Source organism: Leptonotus elevatus, chromosome 16 (assembly GCF_054856555.1).
Source record: "Leptonotus elevatus isolate MCC_2025b chromosome 16, RoL_Lele_1.0, whole genome shotgun sequence".
NCBI classification, from domain to species: Eukaryota; Metazoa; Chordata; class Actinopteri; order Syngnathiformes; family Syngnathidae; genus Leptonotus; species Leptonotus elevatus.
The window spans coordinates 4,664,922-4,683,811 of record NC_141254.1 but is presented as its reverse complement, the minus strand read 5'-3'; the positions used below and the strand labels follow the sequence as shown (position 1 = coordinate 4,683,811).

Here is an 18,890-nt window from a genome sequence, read left to right as displayed (position 1 = left end):
AGTAAAAGTGTCCATCTACTTACTATGTCATGTTAATGCAGACAGCAAAAAAGACTCACTCCCAGCCATTTTCATTGAAGCAACCCCCTTCGCTCCAGGCTGTTTTACTGTATTTTGACTGATTTTGCAAGGTCCACAGAATATTCTGTTCTATTGCTATAAAAACATGGCAATTAGAGTATGTTCTTTAATCAGGAAAAAAAAGTATATTTGTATCTGTTTCTGTTTTACAGCAATTAGCATTAGAATATAGCTAAGTTTCATCATTATTCACAAACCTGTTGAAAACACTGTCAAAAAGAGCTCGTTGCTACATGGCCCTGGTTGATCTCTCATTCTCTGCTAGCACCCTCTGGTGGTTTTTTTTTTTAATAACTACCACCGCTTTAAGTAACCTCTTCAGGTCAGAAGCTGTATCAAAGCCTCCTGTATTCTCTAGCATAAAAAAAAACATTTACAAAAACGTATAAACACGTTTTGGGAGTAAAGGACAACGTATGAAAAAAACATATTTATATGTTTTGGGGTTTGAATGAGTTAATTATGAATGTGGAGGTCATGGCAAAAAAATCATTTCAGAATTTTATAAATACTTATCTTTATTTCAGTATACAAAATAAGATTATGTACATCCACACAAAAGTGGTTTACAATATCCACGAGTTCATAATGCTCTTAAAAATAGAATATATTGATTGACTGCATGTCAAGATGTAAAGGATGATTAATCAGCAAGTACTTTATCCTTTCTTTCTTTTTTCAGTCCACGGGGATAAAGTCATGCTGAAAATACACACAGAACTTGTGAGCGTGCGGGTCCAAAGTCCAAAACGTTCCGTGTTTGAAAAAGTACTTTAGGTTCCCTTTGTTTGCTTTTCCTGTCAAGTCCATTGATGCAGAAGGAAAATGTATCAACCGTACCTTAAAAAGTCCCACAAGTCCACAGATCTCTGTCTAGAGAGAGACACCGGCATCCGTCTCCTCCAGCTTTAAAATCCAACGTTATTACTTTTTATTAGAGCTATAGTAAAATAGACTTTCCTCATCCACATTGGGGGAATTCATGGTCATTAACAATAAAAAAAAAACTTCCCAGGAGGACGGCGGTCTTCACATAAACTGTCGTCACTTTCCATGTCCAGCAGAAACCAAAGCGGCAGTTTAGAAAATGGATACTAAAGTGATAATGACACTTGATGGTGAAATACGCATGCTAAAGCTGAAGACAAAAGTCTGCCTTCTGGGTACTGTAGTGCTTTCGCCCGGTACAGCCGATGGTCTCATTTGCAGACGTATCTCTCCACGATCCTCTCACACTTCTTGCAGGTTACGTAGCAGCACCAGTGATACTTGCAATGGCAGCGTTCCACCAGCTTCTCCGTGTACGGGTTGTAGCCACGGCCGCAGCACATCAAGTCACAGCTGTCGCTGCCAGCTGACGTTTTGTTGCACTGCCTGCAATTAGCATAAATAAAGTGAGAAGATTGAGTGAGCAGCCCGTTGTTTGAAAGACAACCTGTTTCCAGTTTGGTTTCCCGCAAGAGACAATTAGGGTAATGGCTTCATTCTAAACATTTCATCCAGCGGCCTGGACAAACTCAGAGGGCTGAGAAAAGCCCACAATGACCCTTTAAATATTCTTGACCGACCCATGTGCCCCTCATTTTTCTCTCATTTTCCTTTGTCGCTTCTTCTTGGATGCCTCGGATGCTTTTGGGAACCAATGGACTCTTGAATAGGCAGCAAACAGCCCCGTCATAAATCACACTGAATACACAGGCCTGCCCCTTCCCTTAAGTTTGCCCTTACCACATTATGCGACCGTTTTTATGACGGCAGAGTGTTAATGAGCAGCATGACGAGAGGGGCGCTTAAGTAAATGGTGGCAGCAGGAGAGTGAAAGGCAGGTTTATGACGTTGTTGGGAGCTGGGAAATAGGAACACCCACACGTTCTTGGAAAAAAAAATTCAAGCAAGGTCTCACGATGATACATCTGAAGTGAAAGTGTATGGAGGACCAAAATTGCCAACATTTTAAATAAATAAATGATTAAATAAATAAATACATTAATAAAAGTGAAAATAAAAATGGATATAAAAAATATTATTCAAAAAGAAATAAAACCAACATACATATATATACATATATATATATATATATATATATATATATACATATATATATATACATATATATATATACACATACATACATATATATATATATATATACACATACATACATATATATATATATATATATACACATACATACATACATATATATATACATACATACATACATACATACATATATATATATATACATACATACATACATACATACATACATATATATATATATACATACATACATACATACATACATACATATATATATATATATATATATATACAAATACAAGTAAAAATATATACAAAAATAAAAAACAAGATTCAAAAAATAAAAATAAATGTTGAAATAAATACAAAAATAAATATATTAAAAAAATAAACATCAATCAATAAAGGAAAACTCTCTGCTCTCACATTTATTTATTTCATGCTGCAAACGCTCTGACAGGACAAAATGTTATTCAAATGAGGGGGCGGTCCTAAGTGCGTCTTAGGTTGGGCGCCGCTGTTGACATTTATTTTTATATTTATTTTAATTTTTTGAATCTCATTTTTTATTTTATTTTTTATTTTTACTTGTATTTGTTTATTTTTTCATGGATATATATATATATGTATATATATCCATTTATATTTATTTTTTGTATTAAATTTTTGAATGACATTTTTTATATCCTGTTTTTATTTTCACTTTTAGTTATTTATTTATTTTCAATCTTGGCAGTTTTGGTCCTCCATAAAAGTGCAGCATTGCAACAGGACTGACACATCTACACTGTGAGATCATTTCTCAACATCGGATTTTTATTATTTTTTGACTCAACTCAAGCTTCACTTCTAATCACTGATGCATACTATACTAAATGTGTCCTCCATGAATACACAAACTATATAAAGAGTTCCTATTGCTTGCAGGTCTTGTGAATGTCAGGGCTAACAATGTAGACAGGAGGTCAATTCAAGTGTCAAGACTGATAAAGTGACCAACTTTAAGTGACCACCAGTGAGTGACAAATCAGTGGTGATATAAGGAAAAGTTTTCAAAGTTTCCCTTTACCGATGGCCCGAGTGTTCCCTCTCACGGCCCGCAAAACCGAGTGCCTCGTGATTTGGCCAATGCGTTAATGTTGCATACTCATGTGTCTGCTGAGAGAGATATCGGCCAGCAGAAATTGCATCCACTGAGTGTCCTTGACATGAAGCATGGCTGCTGTTTATCTGTAAAGTGGCCGGATGACGTTCATATGATGCATGACTTTTACCAGTTCAAAACATAATTTACTGTGCTATGATTGGCTGACTCAACGCCATCTGGGATACGCTCCAACTCAACCGTGATCCTAATGAGTACAAGCGGATGGATCGTAAGCTGTGTGGATGCCCCAGTGTCGCGTGGGGACCGAGTAAAATATTGGCCCCAACAGAGCAAACTGCAATTTTAACATTCTTTATGCAACTCGTTAATAGAATGCTTGTGATGGACTTGCACCAAAGTCAACTACATGAATCAGTACACTAACAACGTCACTTCTCTAAGATCGTATGATATCCATCAATAAAGAGTAATGAATGTTGACCAATGTCAAAAGTGTTTAGTAAAAGTAAAACTGTAATTAAGTTCATCCAAAATTGATATATTTAGTTTAATGAACTCATAATTAATTAAACTGAACATATTTACTTTGGATTAATTTAACATATCACTTTGGATTTACTTCATTCAATCGTGTGGATTGAATTCATTAATGAATTAACGATTAATTAAATTAATCCAAAATTAATACATTTAGTTTAATTAACTCATAATTAATTAAACTTAACATATTTACTTTGGATTAATTTAATGTATCACTTTGGATTTACTTAATTCAATCATGGGATTGAATTATTAATTAATTAATTAATGATTAATTAAATTAATCTAAAGTTAATATATTTAGTTTAATGAACTCATAATTAATTAAACTTAACATATTTACTTTAGATTAACTTAATCTATCACTTTGGATTTATTTCATTCAATCGTGTGGCATGAATTAATTAATTAATTAACGGTTAATTAAATTAATCCAAAGTTAATATATTTAGTTTAATGAACTCAAAATTAATTAAACTTAACATATTTACTTTGGATTAATTTAATATATCACTTTGGATTTAATTCATACAATCGTGTGGGTTGAATTCATTAATTAATTAACGATTAATTAAATGAATCCAAAGTTAATATATTTAGTTTAATGAACTCAAAATTAATTAAACTTAACATATTTACTTTGGATTAACTTAATATATCACTTTGGATTTACTTCATACAATCGTGCGGATGGAATTAATTAATCAAAAAAAAAATCTTCTCTTTTTTTCCTTCTTTTTTTGGTATAAATGAATGAATTAATTAATTAATTAACGATTAATTAAATGAATCCAAAGTTAATATATTTAGTTTAATGAACTCATAATTAATTAGAACGTAATAAAGTCACTTTGGATTAACTTAATACATGCAATGGTGTCACAGCGCTACAGTCTTTGCTTTATTTCCTCTGCATTTTGGCTCATGGCCAACATCTCAGCATTCACACGCAAATCGGTCGATTTGAGGAGAGACTCCTGCAACTGCACTTGTTATTCTCCAAATGTGCCTCCGGTGTCATGCAATTCCATATTATTCTCCAAAATACATTTCAGGAAAAGTGGGAAATTCAATAAGTTGAAAAGATAAATGTTGCATATTTTCCCGATGACACTGCATAGCCAGATCTCAGCGTGAGTAAGACCCTCAGACAAAAAGACTCCTTGCTGCCTGCTAAATTCTCACACGGCATGAGTGCCACACACAGTCCACGGTCGGCGTGAGCAAAATGGTGTCGGCTAACCTTTATCAAGGAGAACCCTTCAAATGCTTCCAAATCTGTGAGCGCCCCTTCACTTGATAACTGCTCGAGTTCTCCCGGGCCCAAGAATAAGTGCATTAGTCACTGTTTGAGATAAAAGCACAAGGATCCCAGTCACAGTGGCCTTCTTCAGCGACACATGCTCAGACAAGCCACAGACAGAGTACTCGGGTTGTTATCACCCAGCCCGCTAACTCAACTGTGCCACCGGGCAGGACATCACTTTCCTAAAGTCAACATCCTGGATGAGTTGACAGTCAGGATTGCTCGTTTCCTATTTGCTGCTGTGTGGCTTTGCCATTCTTCTATTCTATGAGCTGTGTTAAGCCACGTTTTCACACAGTGGCAAAGTTCACTTCGCATAGTGCCATTTAGTTCAACTTGCCATGTTACAGAATGATTGGTTAACTCTGATTGTGCTTGCCTTTCCACTTGATGTTGGCAAGATACCAATGACTACGTCAGCTACAAAGTAGTAGGGGTGTGCCCAAAAAATCGATTCTCATAAGAATCGCGATTCTTGTTAAATACGATTCAAAATCGATTTTAAATGTCCAAAAATCTATTTTGTTTAAATTGTTTTATACTAGTAATAGACCGATACCAATTATTAGTAGTCAAGCCGATATTCATTTGCAGTAAAAGAGAAAATATTTGTGTCGAAAAAAAACCATATACAGAATTGACAGATTTGTTTAAAAATTAAAACAAAAATTGCAGTGATCTTCCAGGGTCATCAGCATGTGTAAAGTTAAATGAAAAACTAAGCAAGTAAATTGTTCCCTGAAGTTTTCTATTGCAAATAAAGTTGTCAGAAATTTCAACAATTTACTTTTTTTTTCTTGTTTTATTTTTTTTTAATAAAAAGTGTAGGGAGTTCCTAGTGTCAGCATCATTTTTTATAAAGTGGAAATTTAAATAGATCCATAAATGAAAAGTTTCCTGTATCTGACTGAGCTGACCTGTATGCGAATGTAGCTAATTTGGGGTTTTCTTCAAGGTTCATACCGTGAAAAATTGTCTGAATATGTTCGAACATTCACTGCTCAGTGAGATGCCAGCTTTATCGGCCTTCAAATTCGGAAAAAGGCAGATGCCGATATTTTTCAAAATACCAAATATCGGCACTGATAATCGGCACGGCTGATAATCGGTCTATCCCTATTTTATACTGTCTAGCCCTTGTTTGTGTGTGCCTTTATTGGGAGCGCTGTTCATGTTGTACACAATTTGGCTACTTAGGGGCAGTGTGGTTCCTCACGTTCTGATACACTGTTAAGTTGTAGCCACATTAGAGAGTAGAAGGAAAAAGTCACAATCAAGTTATGCCAATAATTATTCAAGGAGCTAAGCAATGCTGTATGCAGATGTTATCCAATAACCAAATGGTGTAAATTCCTTGTAATGTATTACCACAGCTGGTACCCCAACAAACGTGCGAAAAAGTTGTTTTGGAATTCAATTTTGTGGCCATTTGCAAAAATGCATAATGAACCACATCGTATTTCCTGGATTCTTGCTTCGCTTGGTTACACTGAAGTAACCAGGGGTGGATCCACAACTTTGTCATTTAGATGGCCAGGGTAACAAAATGACTTACACAAGGGAGGCCATAAGATCACACATGTACACATGCATGTGCACGCCTTGTAATTGAGAGGTTGTGAGGTCTGCCTTGGCTATAAATATAGTATGGCTGAGAAGACTTTTTTTTAAATCATAACACCCACAGTCAGTTAGGGTTTCATGAAATAAAAAGCAACATTTTGCTGAGTTGCCTAAATAATGTATTTTTTTATGTTCCATTTCTATGCGTTTGTGTACTACAGTTGGTTTTACACGAAAACTTCAGAAAATATAGGGTGAGGAATCCAGAAAAATATGAGCAAATAAAATCCCCCAAAATATTTTAAAATGTTGAAAACAAACTTGACTCATTTTTTTAATCACTATATACAAATGTGAAACACGAACGAGTATTATGTATTTATTCTTTTCTAAAAAAAAAAAAATCAGATACTGGCCCACAATTTAGAGAGTGGCCCACTAATTTATTTACAATTGACAGTAATTTGAAACGATCAACATATAGTAACCTCGCTTATAGAGCTGTCAAGATTAATCGACAAGTAACCAACAACTATTTCAATAATCAAGTAATTGGAGCCTTTTTTTTTACATAAAATTGTTAAAATCCTCTAATTTTCAGCATATCAACATTAATTGTTCACTGATTTCTGTAAAAATAACAATAATAATAATGATAATGATAATAATAATAATGCGTCAGATTTATAGTGAAAGAAGATTTCTGTGCTCTTCTGTGTTTAATAAAAATAAGACATTTGCAAAAACCTGTTTTTACTTTTACCTCTGTTTTTAATACAAATACGAAGTACGAAATAACCACCAATCACCGGTTAACGAACATTAATCTGGGGGGAAATACTTTTGTAATACACATTAATGCAAAATTAAAATGAATCTGATTAGTCGATTAATCGATTGAATAATCAATTTTAGAAATATTCGATAGTGACAGCACTACTTGCTTAACTTTTTCCCTTTAAAGGAGCGGCCCATTAGTCAACTTCAGAATAGACAGCCAATAAGTCATGAAGCGACAAGAGCGTGTATCGAACATTTGTAAAGATTCCATATTAGGCTTCATCATATTTGTAACATTGTAGATATTTTCGTTAAAGGTGTGTTGAATGGCTACATAGTTGATGGATCTAGTTTCCTTCTATAGCAGCAATCTAAGCACAGTATTGTAAAATGCAGCCTCACCTGTCCTGTGTGCCAACTGAACCATGTTTGTCATTCTTGGTGCAGAAGTCCGGAGAACTCTGCAGATAGACCAGCTCGTTCTCCTTCACGGGCCTGATGTCAATGTCTTTGGGCACCAGTTGCTTGCGTGTCCCCATGGGTCTGTGAACCACCTTGGTAGCCGACAAGTACTTGGTCTTCAGGTCCATAGCGACCTCTCTCAGATCCTGGAGGCCTCGCCAGCAGGTCCTTATGGAGCAGGAGCCGGATACGCCATGACATTTACACTTCATCACCACCGCCTCTCTTAATACCTGTCAACAGAGAACATGTGCCAGGGCCAGCCCAGTTAAAAAGAATCTTCGACTTCTATAGCCGTCAATGGCAGTCATGAGTTAAAAATGATAAGACAACTAAAGAATACATCAGAGGTGGCAAATCCAGGTCCAGAAAGTAAAAACCCTGCCACAGTTTGGCTTTAGCCCCAGATGCTAGCTAGCAGCTCCCTAAGCTTCCCCGGTGCTCAGTTACCTGCTCGGGAGCTAGCTAGCTAGCTAGCACAAGGGGCTAAAGCCAAACTGTGACAGGGGTGCTAGCTAGATAGCTAGCACAAGGGGCTAAAGCCAAACTGTGACAGGTGTGCTAGCTAGCAAGCTCCCTAGCTAGCTCTCCTGGTGCTCAGTTACCTGCTAGGGAGCTAAATATAATAATAAATAAAAAACCTGCTAGGGAGCTAGCTAGCTAACACATGGGGCTAATGCCAAACTGTGGCAGAGGTGCTAGCTAGCAGAAGGGGCTAAAGCCAAACTGTGACGGGGTGCTAGCTAGCAAGCTGCGTAGCTAGCTCCCCCGGTGCTCAGTTACCTGCTAAGGAGATAGCTAGCTAGCACAAGTGCCTAGAGCCAAACTGTGGCAGGGGTGCTAGCTAGCAAAATCCCTGGTTAGCTCCCCCAGTACTCGGTTACCTGCTAGGGAGCTAGCTAGCTAGCACAAGGGGCTTTAGCTCCCCCGGTGCTCAGTTACCTGCTAGGGAGCTAGCTAGCTGGCACAAGGTGCTAAAGCCAAACTGTGGCAGGGTTTTTACTTTCTGGACTTAGATTTGCCACTTCTGCAATAGATCAAAAACGAAAGGACCACATCAGCTTACCTGCCTACCGACTTCACTGTTGTGTAGGTGCATTAGTTTGTTAGCATGGGAGCCTGCACGTTTCATCTTCATGGGAGCATCTGCAAACTTGGAACCCATGATCAACCCAAAGTGCAGGTTGTCAGCGCAGCCCCCCCAGCGATAACCAGGCTCTGGGATCTCAGCCGGAATGGGACCGCACGAGCACAGACGCAAATCTCCGGAGGTGCACGCCCTTGCGATGGTGTGGCTAATGGTGGCAGCAGAAAGGGCATAGACAAACGCAGACTCCCGGGTTCCTGGTGAATGAGACCACAACCAACATTAAGTCTTTGCCATTGTACATTGTAATTGTAAAAAATAAAATAAAAATAATAATAATCTGTTGTTTTAACGGGGGGATAATGGCAGCTGCTGTTGCCAGAGTAATTTTGTTTAAAAAAAAATTAAAATACAGTGCAAATGTAAACAACTTTACAGAACTTGTACATTTTACCGGGATTCAATGTATAATAAACAAAACTCTGCGTGTCAATTTTTACGGAACAAAATATTATAAAAGTAGCATGTTCTTGGTAAACGGTACTTCATTTGTATAGCGCTTTCCTAACTTACAAGGCCATCAAAGTGACTACACAGCATCAGGAACAACTGGAGTTTTATTATCTTGCTCATGGATCTTCGACAGTCACACTGCACTGGGATCGAACCGAGACTATGGAGGACTAAAACTGCCAAAAATAAAAATAAATAAATGACTAAATAAATAAATAGATAGATAGATAAAAGTGAAAATAAAAATGGATATAAAAACATAAATCAAACATTTAATATAAAAATAAATATAAATGAAAGTTAAAAATAAATATATATATATATATATATATATATATACATATATCCCTAAATAAATAAATAAAAATAAAATAAATAAAAACATTTAAAACATATAAAAATAAATGTCGAAATAAATGCCCAAAAATATATATAAATAGAATTGAATATCAATCAATGAAAACGCTCTGCTCTCACATTTATTTATTTCATGCTGCAGACGTTAGATCGAAATGTTATTCAAATGAGGGGGCAGTCTTAAGCGTGTCATTAAATTTTTTAATTATATTTTTTATATACGTTTTTATTTTCACTTTTATTCATTCATTTATTTATTTAGTCATTTATTTATTTTTAATTTAGGCAGTTTTGGTCCTCCAAACAAGACAACCATTCTACCACTGAGTGATGGTTGTTTTACCAAAAAAAACAACCATCACTAACTCATTCACTCCCGGCCAATTTCACTGAGGCAACCCCCTTTGCTGCCAGCTATTTTACTGGATTTTGACCGATTTTGCAAGGCCCACAGAATATTGTGTTCTATTGCTAGAAAAACATGGAACCTACCAAAAGAATGATTAGTGTCTCTTCTTTCATCAAGGAAAAAAATGTTGTATCTGTTTCTGTTTTATACCAATTAGCATTAGAAAATAGTTAAGTTTCATCATTATTCACATATCTGTTTAAAACAGTGGAGGAAAGCTTGTTGCAACATGGCCCTGGTTGATCTCTTATACTCTGCTGCCACCTGCTGGCCATTTTTTGTAATAACTACCATTCCTTTAAGCCACCTCTTGCTGTATCAAAGCCTTCTGTATACTCTAGCATAAAAAAAACATAAAAAATGTATAAATACGTTTTTGTGAGTGCAGGGCAAAGTATTAAAAAACTTCTTAATGCGTTCTTGGGTTTGAATGAATTAACCAAAATATCGTATTTAGACGAGTGGGACTCAGCAATATCTGTATATTTAAATTAAATAAGGAATACTCCCCCCCATGTCACCGTCTAGCTAGTCCAAGGAGCTTTTTTAATGCGCTATCCTGGCTTCTTGAGGTGTATTTAATTAAGACATAAATGAATGGATTGATTGATTGGCAGTATAGTGGTTGAGTGGTTAGCACATCTGCCTCACAGATGGGTTCAATTCCTGGCCAAGGCTTTCCCATAAATGCAAAGTGTTTTGGGGAACATTTATATTTTCGTTACATTGTACTGTGCGTACCTCGGTCAAGGTCTGGACGATACTTGGAGGAATCGCTTGGAATCTCAATGGAGGAGCAGTTCCAGCGCATGTCAGCAAATGTCTTTTGACACGTTTTCTTGACTTCGCGGGCTGCTTGGATGATGGTTTGCATGAGTTCCATGTTGCTGCGGCACAGCTGAGCCTGGGCGGACACCAGGCCGGGCAACAGCTTACAGTGTTGGGTCTGGTTGATGTGTAAGGTCTTGGGTGTGTGTGATATTGCTCTGGGGAGTTAAGAGAAACAAAAAAAAAAAGAGGTCATGCACAGGAACTACTCCAAATTGAAATGAAAATGGAAAATGTTTCAGGGGATACTGTAAAGGTGACATCCATCACAGGAATAGAAGCAACTTATCACTGAGAAAATCCCAGAAGAAAATGAATAGCAGATCCATAAAACACATGTGGCACATTCTTGGCTCTGAACATTTCTGTTACAGAGCAAAACTGGCTATGAGATGTTCCCAAAAATATTTTATACCCAAAATAATTTCATCTCCAACCCAGCTAGATCATATCTATCATATGCTGCTCACCATTTCCATTTTGCACAATGGGAGGTTTTGTCTTCTTTGGCCTCACTTCACTGTTAATGGTCTATTTAAATGCTATTAAAGGAACATATTGGACTATATTCTATACTGTATTTAGGTTTAATGTATTTGGAGAGAAACATCAGGCAGCGGAGGCTACCTCTGAGCAACGCTTGTGAGAAACAGACAACGGGGCCTGTTTCACATTATAGTGTCCGTGGGGCTACTGGGCTATGCCCCAGGATACGTCGTGACGGCACGGCGCTCATGGTCACTCACAGGTGTTTATTATCGCATCTGCTTTGGCATCACATCATCACGACTAAAAGACTTCACGCTTGGATTTAGCATGGCGCACGTGCTTGAATCCCATTTTGATGTGTCGCGACGACTATTTATGTCTTTAGCGTGACCGCAACCCAACCTGTAGGGACAGATGGCCGCCCACACCCCTGTGAAACTCTGTTTTCTGTATCCCAAATGCGAATCTGTTCTCATTGGCCACACCTGAATAAATGTATTCATGTATAACAAACGCCACTACAGCACTGTTGTACCCAATTTGACTGACTACATCACTGGAAAAAAGTGATTTATTGGACTAAACTACAAAAGTAAAATTAAAAAAAAGGATAGAAAATGCTGTAATTTGTTACAGCTACATATTTTGTTTTTCTCGTTATATTCATGATTTAGTTGAAAGCATAATTTTTAATTTAATATAAATCAAATACATTTATTTTCCCCACGTCCAATCAAAAAGTTACATCCAAGTAACTTTTTACTTTGGAATAAACTAATTAAAGTCAAATTTATTACTTTACCCCGATTCGAATTTCTGATTCAGTATAAAGAAAATTTGCAGGGTACAACCTGAGCTGGTTGCCAGACAATTGTAGGGCACACATACATAGGTGAAATAATTAATGGACAATTTAGTGTTCAATTAACGTATGTAGGCACCGAGAGAAGATGGAAGCTCCACACAGAAAGGCTGGAGGCTGTATTTGAAACCTGGATTACTGAGTTGTGAGGCGCATGTGCTTAGCAGCGGGCCACCAAGCCTGCTAAGCTAACTGAAAAACAACCAAAACATATTTGCAGTCAAATAACAAACTGCCATTAAAAACTGAAAACTGTCCCTATAGAAAGTTTTTATTTTTATTTAAAAAAAAATAAAACTAGCAAAAAAACAACTTTCTTTTCTTTTTGTTAAAAAAAAGAAGCTCGAACTGTAAAAAAAAAAATTAAAGTTTTGAATTTCCGTATGTATTAGTTAAAAATTTCAAATTTAACAAACAAATGGGAGCTAAATGAAAACCTTTTTTTTTATCTGCAAAAATGTGTTGTATGTGCCCCCACTAGTTAGACAAAAAAAAACAAGTATTGTAAGTTAAGACTCGTGTAATTTTACAAAAGGTTGCAGAAGTTTGCAAAATACAATAAACACGATATTTTATGGATAGTTTTCCTGTTTTTACTGGCATTTTGTTATTTGATTTCAAATATGTTTTTGCTTTAAATACAAACAGAAACACAAACTTGGTTGCCCACTGGTAAGCATGCCCGCCTTAAAATTCAGCAGTCCAGGGTTCAAATCTAGCCACTTACGTCGGAGACTTTTGCCGGATCATACAATGACGGCATAATTAATTAGCGGTTTCTTAAATTAGCGATTGAACATAAGTTAAGGATTGTGTTGATGTTGGTTGCAACTACAATACAGAAACGATACAGAAACATCTAAAAGGGAAGTCAAGCTAGACAACTTCAAAGTAAAAGTGTACTAAGGCTATTTGCATTAGGCTTAGCGTGTTACGTTGAGTATGTTTCAGCTTCCTTGACATGTCAGAACAGTATTGACTGTGAATGCGCACTTTGTTTTTGTTTTTCCCCGCCAACCAATCCGCGGATCATACGCGATCCGAACCGTGGGGCCTGATCCGAACCGACCACGGATCAATGATGATCCGTTGCACAACTTGCAGACCTCCTGCACATATTGATCAATAATGTGCTGCCCCACCAAAGCGGCATCCCGGCCAGTGGGATGATTTAAAAATATAAATTGATAATAATAACAATAAATTGTTCAATAAATTGATTGATATAACAATTCCGGGGGTTTGATGCCGGCTGTCATATTTATGAATAAAATATGATAACATCCACCAAACTTCTGCCTGCACCTAGAACAAATTCACCAAAATCGTTTTAGACCTGAAGTCTGCCTTGTGCCAAAAGTTAGAGGCAGAACTGTAGACCGACTTTGACACACACTTGCTGTCGGAATGCCCAGCAAAGCGGAGAGTGTTCTACCATATGCACCATCTACGTAATAGAAAGTAAATGACCTTTATTTGTAACAAATCTAAAATCTCTTTCATCTATACTATCTATGTGGACAGATGATGACTTTGAGAATTTGCCGTGAAAAAGCGGCGAGACGTTCATTGCTACTTGCAGCGTTAATTGTGGGAATGCTGAATGCTATGTTATTGTGATATTTTTTTTTTTTTTGCCGTGTAACAACTTCCACATAATACTTCGGATTGACACATTTCAAATTTCAACTTGTTTCAAAAATTCACGCCTCCCGGGGTATATATATCATCTCATTTCACATTACTTCGAGTATTCACACGATTTAATGTTAAATATCAACTTTTCCCCCTATATTTTCAATGGGACATATTTAAAATTTTCCATGCATACAACTTATTATCATTACCAGCTTTCTGATACTGCTCAGTGGCACAGTTGGTAAAGTGCATTGTCGCGGGTTCGAATCCCACCTTTGACTATACATTGAAAATATATCCATGGCCATTATGCTAAATGATTACATGCTAACCAACTGACTACCACATCAAGAAATGCATTAGAATTTCACTGAAATGATTAAATGCATGCATGACACTTTTCAAAAATAAATACGCCATTAGCCATGAATTTGAACAAGTCAAGTTAGCTCAGTGCTTAGAGCAATTTCTGCCACCACAGAGAATCTGGGTTCAAACCTCGCTTGGACCACATTTTAGTACTTTAATTTACTTCATAAGCACATGCATTCAGCTAACAGCATTCAGCTTTTCAGCATTCCCACGCAATTTCTGCAAAAATTGCTCTTTGTCTAGTTCTTGGTGGTAATATTGCCACAGATAAAGATTTGCATTCAGTGCGCTCTCCTCATTTCACCTCACAAGAATATGCACAAGACCACAAATCTCCAAACTCATCTCCATCTTTGCTTTTCTAAAGTTATTACTGTTATTATTATACACCGTGGTAAATTTCATCGGCTCGCTTGGAAGTGAACCTCGCTGTCTCTGTTTACTGAAGCCGCATCAAAGTTATTAAAGAAGTTTCCGTTCATAGCCACAGGAACTGCCCGTTAATCTACCGTCCCTTTCGCGGCATCCACTGAAGCTTTCCCCCTCATCAGGAGCAACTTCAAGAATGCCGGGGCCCACTTCAAAGCTGCCACGGGGCCTTCGCTCCATAAAACACCGAAACATGCATAAAAGTGTCACCCGACGTCGTATCATTTGAATTTCATGACGTCACGTGAACTGATGGACTGGAAAGACGGCTGAAATTGGATACTTACAGCCATCTGATGCCGGAGCAGACCTGAGACAGCAGCAGAGCGGCGAGCACAGCGAGAGGCAGAACATGAGAGCACCTCCTCATGGTTGGACAGTGACGGTGGTTCACCCAGCACGAAATACAAAAGCTTGGTTTGAGATTCTTGACCTCACAGGTCCACCGTCATGGCAAGGCCTTGTCCAGTAAACCCTATAGTAAAAAAAAAAAAAAAAAAGACGATTCATCAGTGCCATTAGCAACAGTTTCATTCCAGTTGAAAGTCCTGCAACATTTTACAGCAATTGCGTAATGGTGAGCGACAGAGAATACGAAATAATTGCCTTCTCTCGTGAGAACATTTACACTAAAACTGTAGGACATCGTTCAAAAATAACCAAATAGAAATAATCTCCAGTCAATTAAAACCTTTTGACACACAAAAGAAACCTAAAGAGTATAACTTTCAGATGGTATGAACTGTATAATATGTATACATGAAATAATCTCAGTTTAACTCACTCACTGCCAATGACGGCTAAAGACGTCAAAAATTTATTTGAACTATTTCTATTAGTTTAATTTTTTTTTCCCACTTTTGTCAACTAGTGTATGAAAACCTAGAATTTTTTTATTGTACATTTAGAACAGATATAACATTTGTGATTAATCGTGAGTTAACTACTGAAGAAACGATACGATAACGATTACAAATTTTAATCGCCTGATGCCCCTAATTTTTTTACAATTTTTTCTTTCGTTTTTTTAAATCACATCAGGCGATTAAATTTTTTAATATTCATTAATCGCTTGACTTCAATAGTTAACTCACGATTAATCACAGATGTTATATCTGTTCTAAATGTACAATAAAAAAATTATAGGTTTTCATACTCTTGTTAACAAAAGAGGGGAAAAAATGTTAAACTAATATAAATAGTTCAAATGATTTTTTGACGTTTATAGCCGTCAATGGCAGTGAATGAGTTAATAACAGGATATTTACAGATAATTCACTTTTGAATTTATCACAGTGGGTGTGAAACCTACGGAAGAGGGTCAGTGAAGAGGAAAAAATAAGGTTGGCAGGATTCTGACTTTACGTCAGAATTCTGTAATCACAGAATTCTGACTTTAAAGTGAGAATTTGGACTTTATTCTCAGAATTCTGACTTCCCCCACAATTCATAGCTCTATGTGACCTAGTCAGAATTGTCACTTTAAAGTCAGAATTCTGAGATTAAAGTCAGAATGCTGAGAATAAAGTGAGAATCCTGACAATTTTTTTTTCTTTTTTCATTGGCTCTACTCCTCTTCCATAGAAACTAAACCCCAAAAAATAATGTAGAGATTATTTGTTAATATCATTCATCCATTGTGTATGGCGTGTGTGTGTACAGTGTGTGCTCCCTGGACTGGACTTTTAATATGTGCCGCTGTCACAAACTCATTTCTGACGCTTGTTTAGGAGTTTCTGCACTCATCTCTCACTGTAAGGAAATAAAATCTATCACCTGGATTTTACTTATCTTGTTAGCTTAGCTGCAGGTTTTGATTTTTTTAAATTGAGTTAATGAGTTATGTGTTTGAAAGTGGATAAAGTTTTACTTTCAACAAGTAGTAAAATCACATATCGCCAACGTCAGGTCAAAACCTTGTACCTCCAAAATGGTCACTTTTCTGAAAGTTGCATGGTTGTTCAACCATTAGCATCCAAAAGCAAAAGCCATTTACAACACGTTAGATTGGTAAATAATTCAGAACAATGGTCTGATCAAAAGTACAGATTTTTTTTAGCAATCATTTTTTTGTGCCAAATTGTGATTTACAAGGTTTCGGCTTGACACCAGCGATATGTAAAAAAGGGAAAAAACACACACACAAAACCATTAAATACCTTAAAATTCAAATGGCGTGACACATTTCCATTCAGATGTTAATTTTTGGAAAACCCAGTACATAACTATAGGCATGGTTTGAAGGGGATATTCTTTGCATTGTTTCATTGTATGCAACACGAACAAACGCATGTATGCCCAAAGGGAGCTGGTGTTGAAATGACCTTCTCATATAGGCACCTGCCAGTGCGCTGAAGCTGGCGCTTCCCCGGCAACCAGTCCCAATTTTATACTTGTTCAAAGTGGAATTTCTGCTCCTGTACTATTTAAAGGTAGTCATTGTGGCTCTCAACCTACCACTTTACAGTTATTGGGCCAGGTTCATACACTCAGCTACTGCTGTACAAATAACCCTCGGTAAAGCGGCCTAAATATTGTATAATTATAACTTCTTCTTTCTTTCTTTTTTATCATTGTTGATAGTTTTTCTCCACGAATGGATGCGTTATGACATCCAAAGGGAGTCAGTGTGCCAGTCTCCTCCTTTATTTGCTCACATCTTCTCAGTCTGCATTTCATCTTGGTGTTACCGCCACTTCACTAAACATGTAAAAACATTTCGACCGTAGTGGGAGCAGCCCACGTGAGTGAGCTCAGTAATCCGCAGCCTGTGGACAGCAGCAGCATCTGATAGCACGGGCAGATGCCGATAAATCATCTTTTTGAAGTGCGCTTTAAGTGAGCGCGTTAAAACGCACAGGTAGGAGATAATGAGCTTTTAATGCTGACTGGCACAAACACAAACGAAACTGCTGTTTAAAAAAAAAAAAAAAAAAGAAGCATTTATACGATTATTTAAACACGTTAATGCCTGCGTGACTATTACATGTTAAAACAACAAAATGGGGGGAAATATATAGATTTAAAACAAATAATTTGGTGTATGTGCTGTTAATTATTGTTACTGTAGGTTAGAAATGCATGTTGGGGCATGGTACCATATGTAAAGTAGATTAACGGCGTTCATTCAAATTCATTTAAATTGCATCCCCAGTTTCGCCAACAGGATGTTTCGACGGCTGCAATCAACAACTTTGTAACACATTCCAAATTAAAGTATTCAAATTGAGTTATCAACATTCTTAAAATCCTTATATTTTTAAGTATTTTTTGCGTTGATAACTACACGTTTTGGTATCTGAATAAACTTTTGATTGTTTAGGCTATTTTTAATTAACTAATTAGTTGGTTTCCGTTGAACACAAACAGTTAAGCATTGCAGCAAATATTAAAAATAGCTGTTAAAATTTTATATACTTGCAGTTTGTAGCAACCATTTTTACGCACATTTCAAGTTATTTGGTCACACAACAATGTTCAACACTATTCTCAAAGTTTGTCCAATATATTGCAACTTACCCTTTTCGCCGCTGCAATCCCTTTTCCACGTTAAATCAAACAATAATTGTGAAGAAATCACACGCAGCAGGTCCGAATATCCTAAGAAAGGAAACGCGTCTGTTAGTCTCTCTTTCTTTTTCTTCTTTCTTTACCCCCCTTTTTCTTTAGCCAGATGCGTCCGAAAAATCCAACATGGAGGGTGAGAATAACTCCGGACAGGTACGCATGGTGTGTTTTCCAGAGCGCGTGTGTGTACGAGAGTGTGTGTGTGAGCGAGACAGCGACAGAAAACGTAACTATAAAGTTGGGCTGGATCAGAGCGAGTGAGCCTGAGAAGGCAGTCTCGCCTCTAAAGTACCCCAACCCACTTTTGATGTGGCTGCTGCTGATGTCACACCTGTATTAGCATAAGAAAGCGCGCACTCGCGACCTGACAGGGGCGCGTCCATGTGCTCCCCCCCCCCGGTAAACAATTCAATACAACATTCTTACAGAGGTCAAAGAATTCACACTCTGCATTTC

At 37.0% G+C, this 18,890-nt stretch overlaps 1 protein-coding gene across 1 annotated transcript; it reads right to left on the bottom strand.

Annotated features, from left to right (window-relative positions):
* Positions 1-581: 581 nt before the first annotated feature.
* On the bottom strand, positions 582-18,710 carry wnt11 (wingless-type MMTV integration site family, member 11). Its single transcript, XM_086057964.1, has 6 exons — positions 18,387-18,710; positions 15,155-15,342; positions 10,991-11,235; positions 8,950-9,227; positions 7,824-8,116; positions 582-1,455 (listed from the first exon to the last, which is right to left on the bottom strand). The coding sequence occupies exons 2-6, from the start codon at positions 15,235-15,237 to the stop codon at positions 1,281-1,283; spliced, it is 1,074 nt and encodes a 357-aa protein (XP_085914090.1). The 5' UTR covers positions 15,238-15,342; positions 18,387-18,710; the 3' UTR covers positions 582-1,280.
* Positions 18,711-18,890: the final 180 nt, after the last annotated feature.

What these genes read in the sequence shown, in the direction of transcription:
- wnt11 (XM_086057964.1), bottom strand. Translation starts at nt 15,237, where the DNA reads ATGAGGAGGTGCTCTCATGTTCTGCCTCTCGCTGTGCTCGCCGCTCTG. An exon ending in TGCTCCGGCATCAGATGGCT is followed by an intron (nt 11,236 to 15,154) that starts GTAAGTATCCAA and finishes TTAACTCCCCAG; the next exon opens with AGCAATATCACACACACCCA. An exon ending in ACAGTGAAGTCGGTAGGCAG is followed by an intron (nt 8,117 to 8,949) that starts GTAAGCTGATGT and finishes CTCTGTTGACAG; the next exon opens with GTATTAAGAGAGGCGGTGGT.